General features: G+C 46.5%; 1 protein-coding gene across 3 annotated transcripts in view; it reads left to right on the plus strand.

The window, feature by feature from the left end:
- Positions 1-19934, plus strand: part of PHF20 (PHD finger protein 20) — a 2392123-nt gene that overhangs the window by 323382 nt on the left and 2048807 nt on the right. For all 3 annotated transcript variants that reach the window (XM_069652246.1, XM_069652248.1, XM_069652247.1), the window contains exon 4: positions 7960-8044. In XM_069652246.1, coding sequence (XP_069508347.1) covers positions 7960-8044 — 85 coding nt within the window. The remainder of the gene's footprint in view (positions 1-7959; positions 8045-19934) is intronic.

The following is a 19934-nucleotide window of genomic DNA, read 5'->3' on the forward strand; positions in this document are numbered from 1 at the left end:
TCAACCGCTATTCCCACTCTATTCGTCCACATCCCTCCACTGGTGAGTCAAGTTTACGGATTTAGCTCTCGGCCTTGCGGTAGTGTGTAGCATTAGCTAACAATAATTTCCCCATTTATGTATCCACTCAATATGAAGGCGGAAGATTCTCCATCCGTGTCGTTATTGCAGTCATCAGCCACTTCAAGCGCCTATCGGGTAATCTTACTTAGCTATTCTGCCACTGACTTATTTTAGGCATGTAAATCAATAGTTTTAATTTATTGTGTAATTATTTTACCTAATGGTACACCCTAGTACTCGTCCTCTAGTCTTTGTTTTCAGTTATAATTATTGTTATCCAAAATAATGCAAGTACTGTCTTTCAGGGAGATGCTGAGGAGTCCAACGCATTGACGACAACCGTTGATGTCACTCAGATGCTCGAGGTACGTTTCCGGACAGTTCCATCGATGGAGATCATCAGATCTTGCATTCTTGTAGCGTGATTGTTACACACAATGTTTCTTTCGTTTTTAGCCATTGATATGTCCTTCTGTCGTCGCCCTCCTATGTGTCTTCTTTTTTCAATATTGTGTTCATTACTAATGAAAGTCCTATGTTTCAGGGAGTCGATGGAGCATTAGTCCAAGAAGAAGGGGAAGCATGCAGTTACGGGTCGGCGCAACAGCTTGCAGAAGTGTGCACCGCAGTTACAGCGTCCCTTGATGTTCTTATGCATTTCGAGGTATGGATACTGACAGTTCGATCAAGCGAGATCATATGACGTGATTACATCCGCTATACTTCCTTCTTTATTAACGCAAGTACTATGTTTCAGGGAGATGACGGAGCTTCTTCTACAAGAACATCACCCCTAGTAGTTGATGCAGATCTCTGGGTGGTGACACTTCCAACGATCGAGCAAATCGAATCATATTTAGATATCCATTATTTATTTTAGACAACTGATCATTTGTGCAGGTCTATTTAGATGAGCCGTTGACGCCTGCACAAAGTTTATGTTCTTTTTAACAAAATAGAAAACCATACTAATGCAATTACTGTGTTTCAGGGAGTTGCAGAAGCGTCATCTTCAATAATATCATCAATGGAAGTCTATGCGGAGCCCGAGGTATGGATCTTGACAGTTCCATCTAACTAGATCAACAATGCGTGAATAATTGTCGTTTGAATGTTCTACACAATGCGTTCATTCGTGTTTTGCTATTGAGATGTACGTGGGTATTGGTCCCCAAGTACATTTTGTGTTTTCAATATTATTATACATACTAATGAAAGTTCTATGTTTCAGGGAGTCGATGGAGCGTCAGTGCGTGATGGATGTGCTTATCATGAAAATATAGTCATTGCAGCGCAAGAGGAAGTGGAGACATGCACACACGAGTCGGAGCAACAGCGTCCAGATGTTGAAGTTCGAGGCAAGAAAGTTTCTAAGAAAAGAAAGCAAAAGAAGGTTAGTGTCCTGGTCACTATATTATGTTGTTTTTCACTGTTAATAGTTCAATACTGTAAGTTGTGTTTAAACTGAACATCCCTTTTCCAATCTGTCCTCTAGTTGCGAGTGGGTGTACGAACTAGATCTACACAGACAGTGAAGCGAACGAGAGATGTTGCTTGTCAAACCTTTTGGCAGGGACTTGAGACTGGAGATACATCGTGCCAATGGGAAGAATATGAAGTGATTGACAACGGAGCTATACTACCACCAGCCATTGATAGTGAATGTCCTCCTGGTAGTTCGGATGCAGTCGGAGATCAATTCACAGAATCCACACCCGCAAAAACTAAGACCGCGAGAAAGTTGAAGAAATTGTTTTATTCTCCCATCGCCGGAGAAGGAACAGATGTTGCAATGGAAGAGAATGAAATGGACGACAATGAAACACCATCAATATCACTGAACATAGCGGAAGACGATATCAGAGATTGTACCTTTAATGTGAGTGACATGTCCTCAACGTTACAGGCCGAACCAGCTGGGATGCAGAGTGACAGTATAAGGAAAGAGGCCAAATTCATTGTATTCGATAGTTGTTTGATTGATATTATTATTAAGATGAAATGTGGGCATTCGGTTGGTGGGGAAGTATGTGGGGAGCCATTGATTAATGTGACTCGTGCAATTCGAGGCACTAACCTTAAAATACATGCCACTTGTACACAATATCATCCGTTCTCATGGTCTGCACAACCCATGCTGGGGCAACTGCCAGCAGGCAATCTACTTTGTGCAGCGGCCGCACTTTTTAGTGGTTCAAGTTTTAAAAAGTTAGAGTATTTCTTTCAGTTTGTGGGAATCCATTTCATTGCGAAAAATCAGTTCTACAAATATCAAACCGATTATCTATTTCCAGCCATTAGCGAAGCTTGGAGAATGGAAAAAATGTCTATTGAAAGTACATTCGCGGGCAAACGGTTCAGGCTAGCCAGTGATGGACAGTGCGACAGCCCAGGATTTTCAGCCAAGTACTGCACCTACCACTTTCAGGACATGGAAAGTAAGAAAATTGTGAGTTCGGTGTTCGTGCAGGTGTCACAAAGTACATCCTCAGTGGCCATGGAGAAAGTTGGCTTTGTAGCATCATTGCAAGAACTACAATCGCGGGGAATGGTGATCGAACTGATAGCCACGGACAGACACGTTTCAATTGCCAAGACAAAGCGAGAAGAGTACAAAAATATAAATCACCAATTTGACGTATGGCATCTTGCAAAAACAATCAATAAAAAAATGTCGGCTGCAGGTAAAAAAAAAGATATGCAAGGTATTTCACAGTGGTCCAAGTCAATCAGCAACCATCTTTGGTGGAGCTCAAAAACATGTGAAGGGTCGTTGGAAATTCTACTGGAAAAATGGTGGTCAGTAATGCTACACTGTAGCAACGTTCACCGCTGGACCACAAACCAACATTTCCACAATTGTGAACATGGCCATTTGTCCACAGAGGAGGCACGGAAGAAGTGGTGGTTGATTCCTTCATCACCCACTCACAAAGCCATTGAAAAGATTGTATTTGATAAAACTATAACAAGAGATTTGAGGGGACTCACGGAATTCTGCCACACAGGAGATTTGGAGGTGTTCCACAATATGTGCCTAAAGTACAGGCCAAAACGATTGCATTTTGGCATGGAGGGCATGATAAATCGGACTCTTCTAGCGGTCTTGGCACATAACCATAATGTTGGCCGTCGACAAAGTAGGACGACCGGAACTTTAGGGACCCTTCGCTACAATAAGGCCTTCACTAAAAGAAGTAAACAATGGGTGATCAAACCAGTGTTTGAGGATATGCAATATGAGTTTATTGAGAGACTTATTGTTGATGTCCTAGATAGGCACATACATGGAGTTGTGAACGAACCTGTGCAGGGGACAACTGCATTGCCACCCAACATTGCCTCTGTTCCATGTCCACCTAAAGCAGAGCTCATTGAGAAATACACATCACGGTTTAAATGATTGTAATTTGATTGTCTGTTCTCTCAAGTCTCCTCATGTTGCAGGCCCATTGAATATGTGTATCTATGTAATGTGTAAATAAAAGTGATTGCTCAGTGTACATGCAATGTGTCTCTCCACCCTTGCCCCTCCCTTCACCGTGCAGTAGTGCGAACCACCCGGGTGTCACCTGTGACTTTGCTCTGGAGTCTCCTCATGTCACAGGCCCATTGAATATGTGTAGCTATGTATTGTGTAAATAAAAGTGATTGCTCAGTGTACATGCAATGTGTCTATCCAACCTTGTTCATTTGCGCATTAAATTAAACCAAACAGTAATATAAATCATTTTTCAAAAAATATAGAATGTCTCCGTATTTATGGTTCTCTGGGGCTGCAAAGCACGCAGACAAAATGCAAAGATGGAGTGTAAATTTCAAGTCCTGTGAGATGGCCTTACACTGAATGTAGCTAACTAGGAATGTGTGCTCGTTCAAAGTGAAGGTCAGCTGCTTTGATTTTTTGCTCGGGTGCCGGAATGGCCCACGACTCAGTATAAGGTTCTATTGTTATTTGACCTTGACAGGCCGGGACCATCCCGAAAGACTTCTTTTTGGGGGTGTGGTGCAATAACGTAAAACGATAATGAATAAAATTTCAGAAACGATAGCCATTTAATGTTCGTTCATTAGAAGAAATAACGTCGGCATAGGAGTGGTATTTCGGGGCTGCCCTACGCACAGACACAATGGAAAATGCAAATATAATGTAAGTAACTCTTTAGATGAGTTTATACCGCAATTTAATTACTATACAGTAGCTTTAAAGACGGGTTAAGTTGTACTTGTTCGTTCTATGTGGCATATTGTTTTGTACCGCGCACTATCTTGAGGAGAACCATCTCCTTTTACGGAAGCACCTCAAAACCTTCCTCTTTGCTTCTGCTTTCTCTCTCCCTCTCCCCTGCTACAACTGGTCCACTGTCTGCGACCTCGGTCCTGGGCCCTTCCACTCTCCACCTGCACTGCCTCCCTGTCAACCCCTGCACTGGGGGACTGTCTCAGTATCCTACAGCCCCCCCTTCCCAGCACTTGTTCTGCACTTACCTTGCACTCGCCACCAGCTGGCCCTATGTATTTATTATTTTATGCTACTTACCTTGTACTCCACTTCCCCCCTCCCCTTCCCCTTACACTTTTACCTTCCCCCTACCCCTGCACTTGCGCGATCTGAATGACACCTGGCCTAGTAGGATCGTTGTCTGTCTTCTCCTTGTTCCCCCCCCCCTCCCTGCCTCGCCACGCCTTGAAACACTTGTGTATAGGCGCGTTGCAAATGCCATATTATATCATATCAGTGACGAAGTGGTCCACTGGCGCTCAGGCGGCTCTGAAAAAGGCAGAGGAGAGGAGGTGGGTTACTGGAAATGACGTATAATACCCAGTTGCACTGTCCTAGCTATGAAATAATTTCCCGACCTAATATATAAAATGAATAATTTTAATAAAGATCTGATGGTGAGACTAATTTCATTTTTTATGTTTTTAAAACGGGTACATCCTTCATTATTGTCTGTGTCACGAGTACCAGACACCGGCGGATGGCTTTTACAACCGCCAGTTGCTTCTCCGCGTGAACAACGTTACCACCCTGACCATTTTATGGGACGATCGCCAAGTACAAGTATGCCCTTACGCGGTACTAATGCAACATACATACCGTTGTGGTGGCCTAGTGCCTCGTTGTTGGAACAGCCATGCGATTATCAGTGCGACCGAAGAGCTTATTTTATCGTAAACCAACACCCTGTGCACTGCACACGAACATCGCTTGCCTCAAGATGAACTATTTTGGATCGAGAGCAAAGAAAAATGCAAATCGCTGAATATTCTCTAAACATTTGATGTCCAATAAATGTACTTTGCCAAATGTACAATCTTGCCGTTTGCTTTTAAACCACAGTTTCATATTCCGAATTGTGGCGCTGTATTGTGAGATGATCTAAGACCCTGTGTACAGCAAAGGAACATCGCGTGCCTCAAAACGAACTTTTTGGAACGTGAGCAAATAAAAATGCAAATCGCTGAATATTCTCTAAACATTTGATGTCATAGGTAAGGTCCATAGGAAAGTTTTCTACGATCTACCGATTTATGCTTAAAAACACATGGCCGAACCGTAGGGACAATAAAAAAAAAGTCCCGGAACTATCCTTTAATTCAGCATCTTGCAGTATATTGGCTTATTTGACGTTAGTGTGTGAACGGCTCAGTCCCCTTTTGTCCAATTATTGTTAAAGTGAGTCATTGCATTTGGACATATATCTTTCACCCCCCTCTCTTGGACCGTGTTTGCATGAATTTCGATTTCACTATGTTGTTCAGTCCACCTCAGCTACTGTCCATGGAGCGTATGCCATATTGTCCACCCGTTACAGATCTGGGCCAGTTTCTGTCTCTGCTTGCCTGCAGAGCGCCGGTGCCCTCAGCTCTTGCTTACCGGGTTAAGCCGGTATTCGAGCTATTATGTGGGGGGTCCGGAATCGTCCAAGGGCATCCTCCACCGACACCGAGAGCCTGCCCGGCCTTTATGCTAATTATCCCACACGCTGCCGTGTGTAGGGCAGTCTGTCCCTCAAGCTTCCGTACCCCCAGCCCGACGATGTATGGTACCTCTGGTTGTCCCCGTCTTCCGGTACTCTTCCTGTGCCGTTCTACTTCTGGGCTCCTCCTCCTTACGTGAAGTGCGTCCGCTCGCTCAGCGAAGGCCACTCCATTGGTCCCTCGGTGCTAGTCTTGCAGACCAGTCCTCACCATGGATTTAAAGCAGGAGTACTCCGACCAACGGGGTTCTGATGACGTGTAGCTTTGTCTGATATCGAGCGTCCGTCATCATTTTTCGTCCGTCGCTGGCCCAGGTCTACTCAGTAATGATCACACCTCTGATGGTCTGCTTACATCCATTTGTGCCCACACACTTCATCTAGAGGGGCGCCGATAGGGTTCAACACGTGCTGGGGCCTGCGTTATAGGACATGATTTTCACAGATCAGCAGGAGCTATTAGAAAAGCGACTCTACAGCATGGCTGCTTAGCCACTCTGGCCAGAATGTTAGATCTTTAATGGCATCCAAATCATGTACATATTTCCCTAAGTTTCTTAAATACATTGGTCCTAGTCTGTTACTAGTACATGGCTGGACGATTTTAGTTTCTTTGGAGTCTTACATATTCTGCAGCATCTGTCCTCCACAGGCAGTTTTAATGTAGGTCCTAGCAATGAAAGCAAAGGGTGTCTATTGATACTAAGTAGTAAAATAGATCTAGGTTCTTGGACGGGCACAAAGGCTAAAAGAAACTGTATACTTGGCGAATCCCCAATGACACAACAAGGTTGCCTTCTATTAGCACCATCGCTACATTGACCAGGGCAGAGGGTGCTCGGAGGTCACTATACGGCCTGCAACATTTTTAGCCATACCATATACCCCCACCCCAGACCAGTAGCTCTCTTGGTGTCTCCGCACCAGCAGTTAAGTGATCTCGGATTTTTCCCTCCAGATAAATACTATAACTGAAGTGTTTTTTTTTTTTTTTTTTTCTTTTTTACAAAACGCTTAGGGCCTCATCCGAGGTTTGGCGGTATCCCGGCAGTAAAACTGCCGGGATACCGCCAACGCAAATGGCGTTACTGCAACTCGGTCCGGAGTTATTAGTGCCGGATACTGAGTTGTGGTAAGGCTCTTACTTCCCATTTTGTTAAGAGTCCATATGACTCTGTGGGGCAGTATCTGCGATATTACTGCTGGCGATAATAGCGATGCAGTAAAAGCGCCTCAAATGGGTGGAAAGTGGCAAGATTTACCTCCAGCTCAAAGCTGGAGCTAAATCTGCTACTTGCCGCCCAAACTTGGGATTGGGCGGAGCAGTAATATGGCAGTAATAGCGTTACTGCCGCATTTTTATTGCTCCCCCTAACCCCTGATGAGACCCTTGGAATCGTATGGGCACTCAGACTATTCCGGCCTGTAATCAACACCACATGTTTTGCACTTGTTCACCCCCATCCTACTAAACCCCACCATGTGGCTGATAAAATGGTAGAAGTATGTTATGCAAGACCACTTTACATCAAATTTCACTGGCTGGCTGCGGCATGACATACATAGTCTTAGCAGAGTCTGTGCTGTCACCCTGTCTGTGCTATCACTTTGCCGGGCTGTTTTGGCGTTTCCACACCATCTGTTGAAGTGCTGCCTTTTCTTTGTGTTTTCATTGGCCTCTGTCCCTTCAGTTCTGCCTATATGCATTTAACCATGCTGCTATTCAGTGGTGAACCCAGGTACTTACACATATGGATTATTGCATGTGGGGGAAAGTCAAGTTGCTCTTTATGTAGCACCTCTTTGAAGTAATAGATCTTTATTGCAGTTTCGTGTATACATTGCCTGTTTTGTTATGTGTAAATATGCAACATTTGAAAATGTGCTAAGAAAATAAATGTTTATATTGCAGGAGTTTCGTGTAAATCAACAGGTACTGGCTTGTTGGTCTGACTGTCGATTTTATCCTGCCAAGGTTACTGCTGCCAACAAGGACGGTAAGATTGAGATTTAGTCCAATTTAATATATGCAAAAACATGTGTATAGTTTATTTTAATTCCTTGAGCCTTATATATACCTGAATGATGCAGTGGGTTCAATTCAAATCTGCAATGCACCTTTAATTATTTAATTTTAAGTCATTAAAAAACATGAAGCCCCTGATTCTCTGCTGATTCCTGCTTACTGTATCTGATGACAACAAACTAAATCTGCCTCTTACATTTTCTCACTAATCCAGCCCAAAACAAGGTTTATCCAATGCTATTTCGAAATCTATAGTAGAAATTATGATTTATAATACACGTTGGTGCTCTCTGATTTCAATTATTGGCTTGATCACCAACCCTTGTGTCTGCTTTCTTTTGACCAGTTTGGAAGACATTGGTCTTCAGGCATTAATAACATCTCCAACTCATTCTTCTGGACATGTCTTGGTCCAGATCTTTTCCTCATTTCCAAAAATATCTCTATCTGACCTGTTCTGATTGCCTTGCTATATTTCATACTGTTGCCTTGCGCATGCAAGAGACATCAGAAATTAAGCTTTGCTCAGCAATATTGGAAGGGTCTTGCCAAAGGCGTGGTTCTTGATCACAAAATGTCCCAACCCACTCCTGTGTTACTCCCTGATGACCCTAATTTATTTCTACATCTCAATGATGAGCTTTCCAAGCTACCGGATAAGCTAGCCTCTCTGAATGCTATATCAGGCTGCCATACTATTGCCACCTGGGATCTAAACTGTGGAACAAGCGCCCCTCTGTCCTTAGGAAGTTAAACAATCTTCTTCCTTTCAGGAAACGACTGAAAACTCTTGAATCACCTCCTTGGATGGTACTTCCTTATGTAGTTTTCCTATTCTACGCCCCTCCATAGTTATTCGATACTTGTCAGTGAAGGTTGTGCTTTATAAAACTTGCATGCAAAAACACATATAGGTTATTTAGACAGACCAGTGTACGACGTTAGTAGAGAGGAAGCAAGTCCTGTAAGGTTGCCATGGCCCGTACAAAGGAGACGGCCTGCAATTTGAAGACATGCTCTCAAACCTTGATATTAGCCAACCTTCTCTCCTCATCCATCTCTCTTCTGCTTTTGATACTGTCAACCATGCCATCCTGCTCAACCGGCTCCGTGATAATCTGGGTATCACTGATCAGGCTCTGGCTTGGCTGACCTACTTTCTCTGACGGACCCTCCCAGGTCCAACTTGGGTCCTTCCTCTCCTCTCTCTCTCTACCTGTGGTGTTCCCTAGAGGTCTAATATTTCTCATTTGCTGTTCAACCAATACCTGGCACCTCTCGCCCACCACATAGCTGCTCTCTGCTCCAACTTTCAGTGCTATGAGGATGACAGTTCGCTTTCAGACTCCCCTCAGCTGCCTCTTCTCCCTCTCTCATCCCGGATTGTCTTTCCGCAATCCAGGAGTGGTGTGCTGCCAATGATCACTGCCTTAATGCCAGTAAGATTGGGATCCTCCTCATCAGTTCACCAGCACTTTCCTTTCCTCTCACTCTGTCCGCCCACTTTGGGCCCTCTTCCTGCTCCTACCTGTGAGGCTAAGAACCTCTGGGTCATCTTCGACTCCACACTCTCCTTCTCTCCTCACATCTCAGATGTCTCTAAGAAGTCCAACTACCAGCTGCACCTCCTCAGAGGTATTCTTCCTTACCTCACTTTCCCCCAGAAGCTCACTGTCTCCAGAGCTCCTGTTCTCTCTAGGCTGAACTACTGCAACAGCCTCTTTCTATATCTACCTGCCTCTACTCTCCATCCTCTACAACACATCCAGAACAGGACTGCAAGACTTGTCCTTGGCCTCAAGCCCATGCATCGTATCTCTCCAGCACTGAAATGTCTTCATTGGCTCCCAGTGATGGCAAGGATCAAGTTCAAGACCCTCTGCATCGTCCACAAAGCTTTCTGGGGCCAGAGGCCGCAATACCACCAATTATCTTTCTACCGAAATATCTTCCTTCTCAAGCTCTTCGCTCCCCCACCTCCAACTCCTTGAGGGTCAGTTGCTTCTCCAAGCAACGAGTTGGGGGCAGATCTCTTTCTTCGGCTGGTGCCTACCTCTGGCACAGTCTCCCTGCCTCTCTGAAACTTGACAGAACCATCTCCGGTTCCGGAAACACCTCAAGACCATCCTCTTTGTTTCTGCCTTCTCTCTTCCTTTCCCCTGCTGATATCCTGTCTGACACATGCACTGGTCACCTGGCAACCCTCTGAATTCGGGCCCAGGTCCCTCCTGCCTGTCCAGCTGCAAACAGGCCCTGCCTCATGGCACCCCCTGCACTTGTGGCCTGTATCTGCAACCCTACAGTCCCCTCTCCTGCACTTATTGCCACTTATTGTCTGCACTTCATACCCTAGCATTTGCCACCCGTTGGCTGCACTATTTGTTGTTTCCTGATTCCTTGTCCCCCCCCCGCCACTCCCGGCACTTCTCCCCTACCTGCTCCCCTGCACTTGTGCGATCTGTCACTAGGCCTAGTAAGATCGTTGTTTTTGTCCCCCCTCTTTTTCCACTCCCTTGCCTTGTCGCGCCTTAAAACACTTGTGTATAGGCACGTTATAAATGCCATATCATATCATATGGTTGAATGGAAGGGATCCTCCACCATCACAGCTCTAATGGAACCTCATGATAGTATTTAATTTTCCTTTACTCCACAACACCCCAAATCTGGTTGTGATTGCCCACTGCTGCTGAGATGCCACTTTGAGAAATGTATTGCGGATTTGCTGAATTTATGCACCAATTCCCTTCCATCTATCCATATGTAACCAGTGGCCACACAAGTTCCGGTTTTCCCGCCTGTTGCCCAAGCCTGGAATTGCCTCCTCTTGTACATTTTCTGTTTTGGGGAGATGGCTGCGTTCTCTGTCATGACGACCTCAATGGAACACCAAACTACAGATCAATATATTTATTGGCTCCACAGGTTAGGTTAAAGAACCCCTCTTGAAAAAGGTGGGCATACCTGGGTCTTACTAACCAAAACATTGACTAGGATTGGTCAAAATGATAGTGTTTGAAACATTGGTCTGCAGAGGTCATAGGTCTCTCTAGTGTCCAGTGTAAGGATCAGTTTCTTGGAGTATTCTCCCTTGATTGTCTCTCAGTCCAAAAGCAAATACTTGGTTGAGGTTACATTAACATGGTGTAGTGGATGCCCTATGGGAATGCAGTACATCCTAAAATGTGAGTTTTACGAAGAGTGTCAGGGTGAAGAGCTAAACCAGTGTAAGGACCTATCTAAAGGACTTGGGAGTGGGGCGGGGAGGGTCATTACAAGTATGGTGTAGCGTAAAAAAGTGGTGATAACACAATTACCTCTCCTTTTCCCGCTCTGCCAAGAGTTTGGCCTTGAAGTAGAGGATTTACCTGCAGCATCATGCTGTAGGTTAATCCTCCAACTTTCCGGCCAAAAATCGGCAGAATTACCACTGGTGTTAATCCCACTGAAATCCCCAAGGAGTCCTATGGACTCCAAAAATGGGTACTAACTCCACCTGCCACCACTTGTAATCTGGCGGTAAATCTCCCGGACGAAGTGGCAGTAATGGTAATTCCATTTGGTGGTATTCTGGCGTATTTATCACGGGAATATTGCCAAACTTGTAATGAGGGCCTTAGTGTCCTTGTCAATCATTACTTATGGAAGGTACATAGTCTCAGGGTTATTGCACCCAGTTTGCTTCTTTGGCCTATCTATTTGAGTAATAATTCACCCAACACTATTTGGCTGCTCAGTCCCAGGGTTATAGTGCCCATCCTGCTTCAGTCTCTTTCTTGGTTTCTGGAGTGTTCTTGGCACAGAGTTTTCATCCTCTGTCCGTGGGTTGCTCTTTCAGATGCCAGGGCTTAACAATAGCACATTGTTACCAGCAGGAAATTCAATCCCCCCTTGCCTTGATATTACCTTGTGCTACCAGGGAGTATTTCTACGTCCACCCCTGCACCCACCCCATAGCCCCAAAATCACAGTTACTAGAGGTTGTGGACCGGCTGTGTTACCTTAACCCATATTTGGGCCAGCCTCCTCATCCAAGGCTTTCAGACGCTGTGAATCTGCTGCAGGCCCAGAGGATTCCTAGCTTGTCCAACCAGGTCTTCACCATTCTAGATCCCGGCTTTTACTGCAATGTAATTCAGAAGGTCAGCAGGATGTTTAACCCTCTTGCCTTTCCTGGGTCTCATCTGCCTCATCCTGAAAAGTAAACCCAAGCAGGCGTCTTGCCTCTCTCCTTGCTTTCCTAGGCAGAACCTCCACACCCAGTGAGTTTTCATATTCCCTTTTTAGATCTGAGATCACGGCCACTGACAATGTCTGAGGAATAGCTATATGCAAACTTCTAACCTTTCTTCCCAAACTTATTTCTGACAGGGTCTGGGATAAAGCCTCATGCTAACTATTCTTCTAATTTGTTCTCCAGGTTGTGGGATAAAACCCCACACAAGATCGTGGCCATTCCCTCTGCCCTTAATCCGATTCACCCCTGTGATTCATACATATCCCGAGAGATTCCACAGGTTTCACTTTCTTGCTTTCTAGCTGGTCTCTGCCATTGTCTCACTTCTTGAGCTGGACACTACCTGTTATCGGGATATTTCCTCCAACAGACTTCCAACTCCTCTCTTCACACTGGTCTGCGCCAGTGTCTGGAATAAAGTTCCTAGCAGGCTCGCCACTTTTTTCGCTTGTGCTGGTGTCGAGCACTGGGTTAAAGCCTCATGTAGGCTCTGAACCTCCTCCCCTTCTTTAGAATCCCATACTCTAAAACCTCCTCTACCATTCCCATGGTTTTATAGTCCCCTTGAAGACTCATTACTTCTAGAAGTGAAAAAAATAAATCTCTGGCAAACTAACCTCTGGTGGTGTTGCCTGGAGTGGCTCTAGGACTGAGAAGTGTGAGGGGTCAGAAATGCGAGGCAGACTACTATGGCTTTTCACAAGTAGGCATTTTATTAACTCAAAAGGGCATGAAAAACGTCTTGCTATCCCTAACCTAAAGAGGATTTCCCTGCCTATCAAAAGGAAACTAAAGGAAAACACTTGTATCAAAGGAATCTATCCCTCACACTTATACATACATTAAACTCATAAAGGTTAGAGATGGCTTTTCAAGTTGAACTGAAACAACAATTATAATCAGCATAAACTTGATACCAACATATCCTTATCTTGGTTTGGATTCCCTTCCCTAGGTTCAAAGCAGGATTTTTAACAAAAGTTTCAAAGAATAAAGTTCCTCTTAGATAGAAAAATTATATTCGCAAAGTTCTTCTTACTCCAAAAGTCTTTCACTTGGCATTTAACAAAGTTATCATAAAACGAAAGAAAAATATTTATCTTCAAATTGCAATATTTGATTATCACTTCTTCTTGATTTATAATGATTTGTCAGAATGGCTTTCTTCTTAGACAACAAAAACACTTTCACAATTCTGGTTTTTACCACAATTAATCAAACGCCACAGTGGTCTTGCCACTTTCTTTCCTTTGTAACCTTTAACCACAATGCAGCACCTTAATATCTTCTTCCTGGTCCACTAACCTGCCAGGACTTTAAACTCCAGCACTACTACCAGTACTTAGTGGTAAGGTTTTCGTTCAGCACTCTCAAAGTTTTTGACTTTAAACAACATTTAAGATTCACAGTTTCTTCTGTCAGGACCCAATACACTTTGGTGCTGTTTGTTCCACTGATTTATTTGCCACGGGCAATGCAGGTTATATTGCTCTCTTCCTTGATACTTTTTACAAGTACGGTTTCTCTCCAGCCACTCTTTATTTCTTAACTCCACATCAAACTGTTGCTAATGTCTCTATCACATTTGCCCTTCCTTGGCTTAGGCAATGCTTGTTGGTGTAAGGAATAAATATCGTCTCCTCCTTGCTCTGGGAATAATTGTTACAATTTCCCTGTAATATTGTTTTCTGGTTATCTTGCCAATGCGGACTCTTGGTGTTCCAAATGATTGCCTCCTCTTTACTTTGGCAGTGATTGTTTTTGCTTTTCTTTATAATTGCCCCCTTTTTACTTTGGGAATGCAAGTCTTTAAACACTTTCAATATTGCCCCCTCTTTGTCTAGACAATGAAAATTGTAACATTTCTTTTCTTGCTGTCTTTTCAGTTGATTATATTGTTCGGGTAACTTTCTTTACATTAGTTCAGTATTCAAAATAATATTCAGCGGACAGCATTCGACTACAGAGCGTTCCGGAGTTTCCTATCTTAGGCAAACTCAATGGCTTTTCCATACACTTCTGATCGAGCTGCTGCTGCTGTCTTTTCTTTGTTCTTGTGAACTTCGGACCGATTCGGCCGTATTCCGACACCCTGCGCTGCTTGGGAAAGGAGCCTGTCTTGCTCCTCCTGCTCTCCAGCCACCGGAATAGGGAACCTTATGAAGAGAGCTTATCTCTCTCATGGGACGGCTTCTCGGTTTACCGCTTCCCACTGCGCAACCTCTGCAATTGAGGGTTTCTGAATAGAAGACCCTCTCAGAACCGTGCTCTGCATTAACAGTGGCAGTTATGCCATCTTTTGTCCTCTGCTTCTGCAACTTCGACTGGTAACTCCTCCACCCTCAGGTTGCGCTTGAGGAGGCTTTATATGATATGATATGGCATTTATAACGTGTCTTTACACAAGTGTTTCAAGGCACGATGCGGCTCGGGAGAGGGACCAGAGGGAAGACGGAGATAGCGATCCTACTAGGCCAGGTGCCATTCAGATCGCACAAGTCAAAATTCCCACTCGGGTGTGAGTCTTTGGAACCCTTAGACTGCACTTTGCGGTTTTTGGCTTCTGAGCTCCTCTTAGTCACAGTACTTAAGACACTGTGGGACTTGCAGTATGCAATGTTCTGATCATGTTTTTCATAAAAGACCTCAGTTTTACAGTAAGCTATTAAAACTGTAGATCTCTAGGGAAGTTATTAGAGGGGTTCTCCCAATTCTCCTGACCCGGTTCCCTTCTCATGTGTTTCTCCTGAAGAACACCACCCCCGGGGTCCGGATCAGTAAGCGTCTACTTTACCCTGGCCACATGTGAAGGGTTCCAGGCCAGGGTTTCTGGGATTATCATATTTGATTCATCTCAGGAGTGAGATAGTCTTGTAAAAAGTGTACAAAAATATGCATCTGAAATAACTCTTGTTTTATAGAGATTAGTTAAATGTGCAAAAATCACAAACTAATCTGTCGGTGTATAAATCTGAGTAGGCTGCTGAGCAAAGACGGTATGAATGAAGTTTTATTTTTCGCCATCATTGGTAATGTGGTAATGTTTATTTATATAGCGCCTATACATACGCAAGCACTCAAGGAGGGAAGGAACATGGGGAAAAACAACAGTCGCTCAGGGCCCTTGAAATCCTGAAACAATAACGGTCTGTATAGGCAGATTAAGTGAATGATACATTTAACAGTTTGGATACAGCAAACGGGCCTGCCGGCGTTCTGCATTTTTTTTCAAGTGCACATTAAAGGGCAAAGACAAGGGAGAACAGACCGAACGATCTTCATGCAGAGCTGTACCAGATCATGCAGTGCGGGAGGACAAGGGAGGGGCAGGGGACCAAGTGCGCCCCGTCGATAGAGAATGGTGAATAGGGGAGAGAGAAACTCTCAGGGTTTTATTACAAGTGCAGTGGGTTGTAGGGCTTTGCGGCAAGTTTAGAAGGACTGGCAGGGGTGCCTGGGACCTTTGAGACTCTGCGGTACACCAGGCTTCCGGTCAATAAGCTGTGTGGAGGGAGGGAGAGCAGAGAGCTAGGTTAGCAGAGTAGGGTGAGCGAGAAGGAAGAGGAGAAGAGGAAGGTCTTGAGGAGTTACCAGAACTTGAGAATTTCAGGATCAAGAGGAGGGTGGCAGGGAGGCTGTTCCATAGGGAGGCACCTGCTGAGGAAAGGGATCTCCCTACAAATCTCTGCTTGGAGAACCGGCTCACTCGCAGAAGGTTTGGAGGTAGATGAGCGGAGAGCTTTAGGAAGGCAATGTTGAAGGTAAGTAGGTCCCAGGCCCCAGAAAGCCTTGTGGACAATGCAGAGGGTCTTGAATTTGATCCTTGCAGCCACGGGGAGCCAGTGAATGGATTTCAGCACCGGAGAGATGCGGTCCCTGGGCTTGAGGCCAAGGATAAGTCTCACGGTTCTGTTCTGGATGAGTTGCAGAGGGCGCAGGGAGGTTGAGGAAGAGGCTGTTGCAGAAGTCCAGCCTGGAGAGAACTAGGGCTCTGGAGACAGTGAGCCGCTGCGGGAAAGTGAGAAAAGGTAGAGTGCCTCTAAGGAGGTGTAGTTGATAGTTAGACCTTTTTTTAAATGTCAGAAATGTGAGAGGAGAAGGAGAGAGTGGAGTCCAAGATGACCCCAAGGTTTTTGGCCTCATAGGTGGGGGTAGGAGCAGGGCCAAGGGAGGTCGGCCAGAGTGAGGGGGAAAGCGTGAGCAGGTGTCCCAATGCGAACAATCTTAGTTTTGCTGGCATTGAGACAAAGGTTGTTTGCAGCACATCATGACTCTGCAATCTATATTTTGCCACTGGAGTTTTCCCAACTTCTCCCAAGCACTCCCTTGTGCACCCTCTGCTAAAGAAACCCTCTTCCAACCCCTCAATTCCAGCAAACTACTGCCCCATCTCTATCACCTCTTTCATGGGCAAACACCGGGAGAAGCTGGCTATCTCCCAGCTCACCCTTCACAGTGAATCTGCTGGTTGCTTACACCACCATCAGTCTGGCTTTAGAGCATCCAGAGGCACGGAAACTACTCTTCTGAACACCAGTGAAGACCTGCTCTTAAATCTTGACACTAACACTTGCTCTGTCCTGATTCTTCTGGACCTCTCCTCTGCCTTTGACCCAGTAAACCACAACATCCTGATTGCACGTCTCTGTGACACCCTATGAATCACTGGTCAGGCTCTGGCGTGGTTAACCACCTTCCTGTCTGACCGCCCATTCCAGGTGGAACTTGGGCCCCTTCTCTCCACTATCACTCATTCAACCTGCGGCGTCCCCCAGGGCTCTAACTTTTCCCCCCTGGTTCTTCAATGTCTACATGGCTGCCCTGGCACGTGAGACTGCCAGTTTCACCTCTAATTTCCAGTGTTATGTGGATGACATACAACTCTCCTTCAGGCTACCCTCAGCCACCTCCTCTACCTCGCTCATATCTGTCTGTCTGTCCGCAATTCAGTCATAGTGTGGTGCCAACGACCTCTGCCTCAACGCCAATAAGATTGAGATTGTTCGCTTTGAGACTCCTGCTTTCCCACTCTGGCCGGCTTCCCTTGGTCCTGCGCCGGCATGCACATGCGAGGCAAAAAACCTTGGGGTCATCTTCGACTCCACTCTCTCCTTCTCCACTCACATTTCGGACCTCTCTAAAAAGTCCAACTACCAGCTGCACCTTCTCAGAGGTACTCTTCCTTACTCCAAAGTCCCGTCCCATTTCCTCCATACTGTATGGGCGTCCCTCGCTAGGGACGGGAGACAGAACCTTTTTCACCAGAAAAAATCTTTTTCCCCTTCAAATGCGCTCCCCTGACTTCACCAACTGGCGCCACTCTGCAGTCCTCTTTTCCGCCTCGACGAGAACGGACCGCTTTGACCAGCGCTCCTGGGTTTTGCATCGGCCTTGTCATTTCACACGCTCTTCCCTGGATACTGTCTTTTGTCTTTAATCAGGTACTCGGTCCTCTGGTGCCACTCCCCGGCGCATGTTGACTTCATCGGGCTTCAGCAGGCATCCAGCCTGCGACGGGCTCTTCCCTACGTCAGACCCCACGCTTTATGCCTCTGCTGCCTTTCCCCGAGCACAGCTGGGAGGGGTGTACCGCGTGTGACGCGCTTACACCTCACGCTCTATCGAACAGGATAGCTCGGTAGAGGGAGCTCTTCGAGAAGTCTCCTCCAGAGGACTTCAAGAACTTCGTCAAACACAGGTCAAGGCTCAAGGTAGGGCCGCTATTTTCCATCGCACCCCGCAAGGGCGACTCATTTCTTAAACGCCAGAGCAGGAGGGACCGTTCAGGTTCTCACACCAGCACAGGTACTGAGGCTCATTCAGCTACCGACTGTCAGGCAGAGGGGTCGCTAGATCCTTCCGGAGACAGTACTGAGGGACCGCAAGGTTCTTTTACCGGGTGTCCACCCGAGGGGCTACGCCCTATTACCGGAAAAATGTCTGAGGGGGCTCCTGTACTCTGCACTACCAGTGACACAGCTGAGGGCACTATGCCTACCAGGCCTCGTCCTGAGGTGCAGGGTAGGCCTCAAGCTCCACCACCAGGAAGAGGCCGGGCCCAGCCAGGCAAGCACCACGACTCGGGCACGTGGCATGCCGCCTGACACAATTGCACAATTGCTGGTCGTCGGACACCACCTTCATTCTGGGAGCAGGTAGGAGATTGAGTCTTCAGGTGGGACTGATCTTCGCCAGGTATGTAGCCTACAGCTTATCCTTCAGTGTCGCACGGCAGATATACCCCGCAACCAGCAAGGCAGAGTATGCACACGCCTCAGCGGCCACCCACTACTCCGTCAATACCACCTGCCACCCACCAGCCTGTGAAGACAGGTTTTGCGAGAAATTCCTCATGCTCATGAGGTCCCCTGAGATGGGCGCCATCCTTTGGGATGTCATCAGGGACGTGCTGCCTCCATTCCCCCCACCTGCGCCTATAGTAATTCCTCCTATGGCTCCAGAGCCCCAGCTGCCCACAGCGGGTCCTTCGATTCCAGCTTCCCTGCCTCCTACAGTTCAGGTGGTCCCACACCAGCCTCCAAAGCAGGCTCCGGGCTCCACCCCTCAGCCTTCGGCGCCCAGCACTCCTGTTCCGGCGTCAGACCAGCCAGACACCCTGGTGGACACCGACAACGAGGAGGAGGAACCCGACGCACCATCTTCAGCCAAGGCCTTCCATGAATGACTTGTAAGTTTGGCCGAATACGTGGGGCTTCCACAACCCGAGGTTGAAGAACCTGAGGCAGGGGTCTAGGCCGAGGACCTCACTCTACGCCCCGCGGCCAGAACAGGGATCCAGATGGAAATGAGCGTAGTCGCCTTCGCCAAAAAGGGATGGCTTAAACCCCACTCAGCGCAGCCTACCAATCAGCACCTCGACGCCAAGTACAGGCAATTGGAGGGGGATCCACTCTTGGTTCCGGCACACCCTCAGCCACACTCGTCAGTGATTGCCGCGGCCTCACTCTACTCCAAGCCCCAGTCATCCTCGGCTACCTCGTCTTTGACGCTTCTAGGCAAGGAGGAGATGATCTTGGAGGCTTATGGAAAGAAGGTTTATTCTAACGCCTCACTGCACCTTCGTCAGTCTAATGCAGACGCCATGCTCGCAGCCATTAATCAGAGGCTTTGTCGGGAAATAGTCGACTTCCTTCCAGAACCTCCGGTGCACATTCAGGCAAGGAACGAAGGTCCACGCAGCTGGGCCGTTCTCCGAGTCAGTACCGCCGCTCCCCACACAAGGTGGGGAATAAGGGATTCTTTCAGTCCCCCCTCCTCAGCCCTAGCCTCAGAGGGAAAGAAGGCATGAGACTGAAAGGGGGATGGGGGAGCTCTGTGTGTCTGTCTGTCTGTCTATATATGTATAGAACCAGGCTGCCCTGGGAGGTGTTGGACCTTTCCACCCTGAACCTTTACCTTCCTCTTCAAAAGTTCAAGATTGTTACGCTAGTGCTTATTGCAGGGACTCTGTGCAGGGGAGACTGGATGTGTGCCCTGGTTCTGAAGGACACGTCTCGATTTGGCAGCCTCATAGATCCTCCCCGAGGTTCAGTATCGGGCGCTTCAATTCCCAATACAAGGTTCTACCCTTTGGTCTTAATTCAGCCCTCATGGTTTTTACCAG

This window comes from Ambystoma mexicanum, chromosome 3p (assembly GCF_040938575.1).
Source record: "Ambystoma mexicanum isolate Mex_15411 chromosome 3p, UKY_AmexF1_1, whole genome shotgun sequence".
NCBI classification, from domain to species: Eukaryota; Metazoa; Chordata; class Amphibia; order Caudata; family Ambystomatidae; genus Ambystoma; species Ambystoma mexicanum.